This window comes from Corythoichthys intestinalis, chromosome 13, assembly GCF_030265065.1.
Source record: "Corythoichthys intestinalis isolate RoL2023-P3 chromosome 13, ASM3026506v1, whole genome shotgun sequence".
Lineage (NCBI taxonomy): Eukaryota > Metazoa > Chordata > Actinopteri > Syngnathiformes > Syngnathidae > Corythoichthys > Corythoichthys intestinalis.
In genome coordinates, this window is record NC_080407.1 from 8,562,266 (window position 1) to 8,570,690 (window position 8,425).

The 8,425-nt window shown below is 35.9% G+C and overlaps 1 protein-coding gene across 6 annotated transcripts in view; it reads right to left on the reverse strand.

The window, feature by feature from the left end:
- kcnc2 (potassium voltage-gated channel, Shaw-related subfamily, member 2) overlaps positions 1-3,873 on the reverse strand; it is an 82,861-nt gene extending 78,988 nt beyond the window's left edge. For all 6 annotated transcript variants that reach the window (XR_009066649.1, XM_057854798.1, XM_057854800.1 and 3 more), the window contains exon 1: positions 3,104-3,873. Coding sequence is in view for 5 of the 6 variants with exons in the window: in XM_057854798.1 (XP_057710781.1) it covers positions 3,104-3,664 (561 nt within the window). In the remaining variant the exon portion in view is untranslated. The remainder of the gene's footprint in view (positions 1-3,103) is intronic.
- Between the last annotated feature and the right edge of the window lie 4,552 nt (positions 3,874-8,425).

Genomic DNA, 8,425 nt, shown 5'->3' on the forward strand with positions numbered 1-8,425 from the left:
AGCTCTCTGAAGGTCATTCACTAGGTCCCCCTGTGTGGTTCTGGGATTTTTGTTCACCGTTCTTGTTATCATTTTGACGCCATGGGGTGAGATCTTGCGTGGAGCCCCAGATCGAGGGAGATTATCATCTATTTTGTATGTCTTCAATTTTCTAATAATTGCTCCCACAGTTGATTTCTTTACACCAAGCATTTTACCTATTGAAGATTCAGTCTTCCCAGCCTGGTGCAGGTCTACAATTTTGTTTCTGGTGTCCTTCGACAGCTCTTTAGTTTTGGCTATAGTGGAGTTTGGAGTGTGACTGAGTGAGGTTGTGGACAAGTGTCTTTTATACTAATAAAGAGTTAAAATAGGTACCATTAATACAAGTAACGAGTGGAGCCTCGTTAGACCTCGTTAGAAGAAGTTAGACCTCTTTGACACTCAGAAACCTTGCCTGTTTGTAGGTGACCAAATACTTTTTTTCCACTCTAATTTGGAAATAAATTCTTTAAAAATCATATAATGTGATTTTTTGTTTTTTTTCCACATTCTGTCCCTCATGGTTGAGGTTTACCCATGTTGACAATTACAGGCCTCTCTAATCTTTTCAAGTAGGAGAACTTGCACAATTGGTGGTTAACTAAATACTTATTTGCCCCACTGTAAATTGTCCTGTATGAAGTAGCTGAGTAAATATTCAAGAGTCATCGTTGCAGGCATGCTGTCAAAATCTCAAAAAGGCATTTCAACGGCAATCTGACGTAATAAGAATAAGAAATGACGTTAAGGAATTTGAAATTGAGCTGTGGGTCACCTTGAACGTGACACTGTGTAGTGTACGCATGTGAATATAAATGAAATGCATTACTCGGGGACGTTTCATGAGTATATTCAGCAGTCTTTTTTTTTTTTTTCATTAGCCTGATAATTTAACTGTTGCGTCTCGGGAACTGTCAGCAAATAAACATAGCTTGGGCGGTTAACGCACTTTTTTTCTCCTTTTACCAGATTAGTTATTTGGCTAGAAAGTGATCATTCAATGCCAGTTCAAATAGATTGGAAAAAGGGCGTAGATTTGCATCGGGACGGTAGGGACATGACACTACCAACTTATTAGGATGCTCAAATTGTCCCTACCAACTTTTAAGCAACCTTATATGTTGTATGGATAGAATTGACCCTAGCATTATTAAGTGAATTACTTTCATTATGTTCAGGCTGAAATTTACCCCTTTTCACTTGCTGAATGTACAAGTCCATTTTTTCCCCTCAAACACACGTTTAATTGGTTGATGACATGACCCCCCTCCGCACGCACTCACACCCCAGACAGAAATACAACATGTCGACAATATGCCACCTCCTCCGCCCCCTTCGAAGACGATGGAAAATAGAATTTTATTTCGGCCAGCAGCAGCAGCAGCAACCATGTAAGTAATATAAAAAGACAACAATGTTGAGGAGGTGGGGAACACACCAGTAATTTTGCTACTAAAAATCCAACCAGCATAAAATTTAGCATAGTTAGCATAACATTAAACTGTATGAATATGCTAACCTGCAAAACTCGAGTAGGAAGCTGCTTAGAGAGAAGTGTCCTTCAGTATATTTTAGGGCTGTCAAAATTATCGCGTTAACGGGCGGTAATTCATTTTTTAAATTAATCACGTTAAAATATTTGACGCAATTAACGCACATGCCCCACTCAGATTAAAATGACAGTACAGTGTCATGTGCACTTGTTCCTTGTGTTTTTGGAGTTTTGTCACCCTCTGCTGGCACTTGGGTGTGACTGATTTGATGGTTTTCAGCACCATGAGAATTAATGGTGCTGAACAATGGTGAGCTATTAGTTTATTTTTTGTTTGAAAATTTTACAAATCTTATTAAAACGAAAACATTAAGAGGGGTTTTAATATAAAATTTCTATAACTTGTACTAACATTTATCTTTTAAGAACTACAAGTCTTTCTATCCATGGATCACTTTAACAGAATGGTAATAATGTTAATGCCATCTTGTTGATTTATTGTTATAATAAACAAATGCAGTACTTATGTACAGTATGTTGAAAGTATATATCCGTCTTGTGTCTTATCTTTCTATTCCAACAATAATTTACGGAAAAGTATGGCATATTTCATAGATGGTCTGAATTGCGATTAATTGTGATTAATTACGATTAATTAATTTTTAAGCTGTGATTAACTTGATTAAAAATTTTAATCGTTTGACAGCCCTATATAGTATATTATATTATATTATATTATATTATATTATATTATATATGTATATATATATAACATATATATATAATATAATATATAGTATAATATATAGTATAATATATATGTGTGTATATATAATATCATATATTATTTATTATATATAATATATAATATATATAGTATAATATATGTGTGTATATATCATATATATTATATATTATATATAATATATGATATATATATACACACATACATATATATTATACTATATATATTACAATATAATATTATATAGATAGATAGATAGATAGATAGATCTTTTTTTTTTTTTTTTTCATTTTATTTAGGTCCGTGAAGAATCCAGAATGGGTTATTTGATTGTGGCTTTCTGAAAAACAATACATTTTAACATTTAGGCACTCCTGCAATCGTCACACTTTTTCTGTTACAAACTGACCCAGCCCCTCATCAGAGAAAGGAAAAGTTATGTGGCCCTCACTGGAAAAAGTTTGGGGACCCCTGCTTTACAACTTTTATACATACATAGGAAAGTCAATTACATGCAATGACACTTTTTGGCCACCGGGGGGCTGGCTCCCTGGCTCCCCCCTTAAACTCAGCTTATAACACCAACCCAATTTATATCTAATTTACCAAAGAATGCATAGAAGTGCATAAATTGAAGTTCAATAATTTTCACGTTTATTATTTTGTCCCATTTTAAATCATTAATTTGCCATTTCAAATCTAAATGTTGTTTTATATTATAAACAGTGTGTAAAGTTATAATGGGACTTATTTTAATGATAGTGGAAAACTTTTCATTTGTTGTAAGCACTTGATGTGAAAAGTTGAAGAAGTGCGAGACGACCACCGACCAGATGCGTCCTTACCCTGGCCGCCCTGGATGAATAGGGGTCCTCGAAAAGATTCCAGACTACCGGTTGCCACTTCCTCCATAGGCTGCCACTCCCGTCGGCGGTCTGCACGTCCTCGATTCCGAGCCTCTTCCCCACGTCGTCGTCCTCCTGCTCCCCGGTATCCACGTTGAGCTCGAACACGTCCAGCGCCTCCTCGGCATCGCGGTGCTGCCGGTACGTCATCCAGCAGCACGGTTCCACGTCCGTCTCATCGATACCCCAAAAGGAGAGCTCCTCCTCGAACAGAGGTCCGCACACATCCGCCGGGCAGTGGAGCTTCCCCGTGCGGTAGTAGTTGAGCACGTAGGCGAAGACGCCCGGGTGGCGGTCGAAGAAGTACTCGTTGGTCCGCGCATTGTACTCGATGAAGCCAGGGACTTGTTGCAGCTGATCCAGCACCGAACTCAGGTCGGAGTCGGAGGCGAGCAGGGCCAAGCGCGTCCCCGGCAGGGTCTTTAGAGTACTCTTATACGTCTCGTGCCTCGTACCCCCGACGTTGAGGATTATCCTCTCGTTGTCATCAAACTTGCCCATCGCTCTGGATTAGACATGACTCGATGCAGGAGAAGCGGCTGCAAGTTGAGCCAACGAGTGCGCACGCATCCGCGGTCCTGATGCTGCTGCTCAGCCTAAAAGCTCCATCTCTCTTGCCGGAGTCGCCCGTTTCACGCCCTTTTAGGTCATCGTGAAAGGAAAACGACGAGGGCCCCTTGTGCCACGGTCTGAGACGACTGTGGCGTTTACGCGCGTGTGTCCTCCGCCCCTGCCTTCCTTCTCCCCCTCCTCTTCAGCCGTCCCTCAAGACGCACGTCAGCGTCACGCCCACCCCACACCCTCCTCAAAAAAAAAAAAAAAAAAAAAAAAACACAACACAACACAACAAAAACATGTGTGCCAGAATATGTAGCGCTGGCATCAGCATCGTTCAATAAAGATGAGTCATTCACAAGGGCGTATAGGTTTGCACGGGGGAATTAACACGAGCAACTTTTCAGCATGCTCAAACTGTCCCCATAGGCCAGTGCTTCTCAATTATTTTCAGTTATGCCCCCCACAGAAAGATGTAAATGTTCCGCGCCACCCCCCCAACTCTCTGCCGCCACTGTAAATATACTGTAGTATCATTTGTATATAAAGTTATTGTTATTATAAGTACACCTCTGCATAACATTGTGTTCTTTTTAATACTAAAATAAAAAAGTAACATGGATCAACCTACAATGAAGTGTAAAAAAAAAAAAAAAACATTACTGTACAAACACTTTTACACATTTTTTGACCGTTTGATACTGAAAATTAAAATTTAATAAAATCAATAAATAATAATAAGATGGCAACATTAACTCATCAGGATAATATGCCAAACAATTAGACTGAATAAACAAAAATTAAAAGAACACTTATCATTTAATGTAGACATAAGGGTCAAATTTTAGGAAGGCAAAAGTTTTGTCGGCTACAGAAAGTAGTGTGAAAATTGAACAAAAAATGTACATCAAATTAGGGCTGTCAAAATTATTGCGTTAATGGGCGTTAATTAATTTTTTAAATTAATCACGTTAAAATATTTGACGCGTTTAACGCACATGCCCCGCTCAAACAGATTAAACAGTGTCATATCCACTTGTTACTTGTGTTTTTTGGTGTTTTGTCGCCCTCTGCTGGCGATTGGGTGCGACTGATTTTATGGGTTTCAGCACCATTAGCATTGTGTAATTATTGACATCAACAATGGCGAGCTACTAGTTTATTTTTTGTTTAAAAATTTTACAAATTTTACTAAAACGAAAACATTAAGAGGGGTTTTACTATAAAATTTCTATAACCTGTACTAACATTTATCTTTTAAGAACTACAAGTCTTTCGATCCATGGATCGCTTTAACAGAATGTTAATAATGTTAATGCCATCTAGTTGATTTATTGTTATAATAAACAAATACAGTACTTATGTACAGTATGTTGAATGTATATATCCGTCTTGTGTCTTATCTTTCAATTCCAACAATAAATTACAGAAAAATATGGCATATTTTATAGATGGTTTGAATTGCGATGAATTACGATTAATTTATTTACAAGCTTTGATTAACTCGATTAAAAAATTTAATCGTTTGACAGCCCAAAATCTAATATAATATAATTAGGGCTGTCAAAATTATCGCGTTAACAGGCGGTAATTAATATTTTTAATTAATCACGTTAAAATATTTGACACAATTAACGCACATGGCCCGCTCAGACAGATTTAAATGACAGTAAAGTGAAATGCCCACATGTTAATTGTGTTTTATGGAGTTTTGCCGCCCTCTGCTGGCGCTTGGGCGCGACTGATTTTATAGGTCTCAGCACCCATGAGCATTGTGTAAGTAATTACTGACATCAACAATGGCGGTACTACTAGTTTATTTTTTGATTGAAACTTTTACCAATGTTATTAAAACGAAAAAATTAAATTTGAAGCTGTGATTAACTCGATTAAAAATTTTAATCGTTTGACAACCCAAAATATAATATAATATAATATAATTAATAACACTATTAATTAAATAGATAATAACCAAATAACCCTCTCTGGGTTCTTCACAGACAAAAGCCAGGAAATAAATAACACTATTGATAAAAAAAATTTTTGTTCAGGGGGCCGGACCAAATGTGGAGGCGGGCCGTAGTTTGGGGACCCCTGTTCTACATCATTGATATCTCTGATGGCAGCACTGTACGGGATATAATAATTCCAAGTAACATCTTAAGTTTGAGCACAACTCAATCAACTAAGAGACTAAGCAGAAGGCTCGCCTTTAATCACATGCATCATTATTCCCTAATGCTCTGTACAGCTGCTTTGTGAAACGCCAGCCTCCCAGTAACCTAATTACTCATTACTTCTTGTGTTTACATCTGTACAAAATGGAATTAATGGGATTTTAGGTTTGGCGTAAAGCAATCGTAGCTGTAATTTCAAAATGCTTGTGTATCCTTCAAGAAGAAACATTTTTTCTTGTATCTCTGTCTGGGACTCTGAGGTCAAAACAATCAGTGGTCCAATGAATTGTTGTCACAACCTGTGTGTGTGCACTAACAAACAATCCGGACGGAAAATTGCTTTGAAAGGTCAAGCTATAGAAAGTAAAAAAGCCAGAATATAGAAACATATTAAGGAACTGGATTGCCATTGATGGCTACATTTAACCTCGGATGACTTTGTAAGAACTCGCAAAGCTGCAAAAAGAGTTTTCTGGTTATTATTTTTCATTGCACACTGTCGCAAATGCACTTCCACGTGAACCGTTTTGTGATTTACTAATAAGATCATTCATCACACATGAATGTTGAGGGTCAAAATTGGTCCTCAATTGGTCTCAAACTAATAAACCAACTCAACTGTAGGACTACCACTAGTAATAACAAGTCCCTATGGAGCAAATGTAGCATAACGTAGTTTAAAATAGAATCCAGACTAAGTATTTTTTCTTCTTTGCTCTATAAATAGAGCCACCAGATAGCCGATCCTTATCGGGAATTGCAGGCTAACTGCAGTGGGGCAAATAAGTATTTAGTCAACCACCAATTGTGCAAGTTCTCCTACTTGAAAAGATAAGAGAGGCCTGTAATTGTCAACATGGGTAAACCTCAACCATGAGAGACAGAATGTGGAAAAAAAAAAACAGAAAATCACATTGTTTGATTTTTAAAGAATTTATTTCCAAATTAGAGTGGAAAATAAGTATTTGGTCACCTACAAACAAGCAAGATTTCTGGCTGTCAGACAGGTCTAACTTCTTCTAATGAGGTCTAACGAGGCTCCACTCGTTACCTGTATTAATAGCACCTGTTTTAACTCATTATCAGTATAAAAGACACCTGTCCACAACCTCAGTCAGTTATGGGGCGCCTTTTGTAAAGCAGCACATACTGAAAGTTACGACATTTTCTCGCATTTAACGCAGCAGTTTTTAAAATGTGTGAAAATTTTAGAGTCACTTTGTTTTGCACATTTAATCTAAATCTTAAATTTAAATCTTAAATCTAGATCTTAAATCTTAAATCTAAATCTAAAATCTTAACTCTTAAATCTTAAATTCTAAATCTTAAAACTAAATCTAAAATCTAAATGTTAAATCTAAATCTTAAACCTAAGTCTTAAATCTAAATCTTAAATCTAAATCCTTAATGTAAATGTTAACTCTAAATCCTGAATCTTAAATATAAATCTTATATTTAAAATGTAAATCTTAAATATATATCTTAAATGTAAATCTTAAATCTAAATCTTGAAACAGGTGAAACTAAATATGTAGCTAATATGCAAACACAGTCTGAGCTGCTCCAATTTTTATGTTTTATACTTCCGGTCACCAGTCATATGAATTTACATGTTACATAAATATTTAGTTCCACCCGTTTCAAGATTTAGGATTTACATTTAACATTTATGATTTAGATTTGACATTTATATTTAAGATTTACATTTAGGATATAGAGTTAAGATGTTGATTTAAGATATATATTTCAAATGTAGATTTAAGATTTAGATTTAACATTTAGATTTAAAAATTATATTTAAGACTTATATTCAAGATTTATATTTCAGATTTAGATTTAACATTTAGATTAAGAATTTGGATTTAACATTAAGATTAAGGATTTATATTTAACATTTAGATTTAAGATATATATGTCAGATTTACATTTAAGATTTAAAGATTTAAATTAGTTCTGGATTTAAACATTTAAGCTTAATATTTGTTATTTAAAAAATAAATATTTAAATTGCTAAATAATGTCGTAAATGTGCAAAAAAAAGTGACTCTAAAATTTTCACACCACATTTAAAACACTGATATGGCGCTAAATGTGAGAAAATGTCGTAATTTTCAGCATGTGCTGCTTTACAAACGGCGCCCCATAGTCAGTCACACTCCAAACACACTCTGAATCTGCAATAGGTAAAACGCTTGGTGTAAAGAAAGCGTTTTACCTATTGCAGATTCAGTCTTCCCAGCCTGGTGCAGGTCTACAATTTTGTCTCTGGTGTCCTTCGACAGCTCTTTAGTCTTGGCCATAGTGGAGTTTGGAGTGTGACTGACTGAGTTTGTGGACAGGTGTCTTTTATACCAATAATGAGTTAAAACAGGTGCCATTAATACAGGTAACGAGTGGCGCCTCGTTAGAAAAGTTAGACCTCTCTGACAGCCAGAAATCTTGCTTGTTTGTAGGTGACCAAATACTTATTTTCCACTCCAATTTAGAAATGAATTCTCTAAGAATCAAACAATGTGACTTTCTGGGTTTT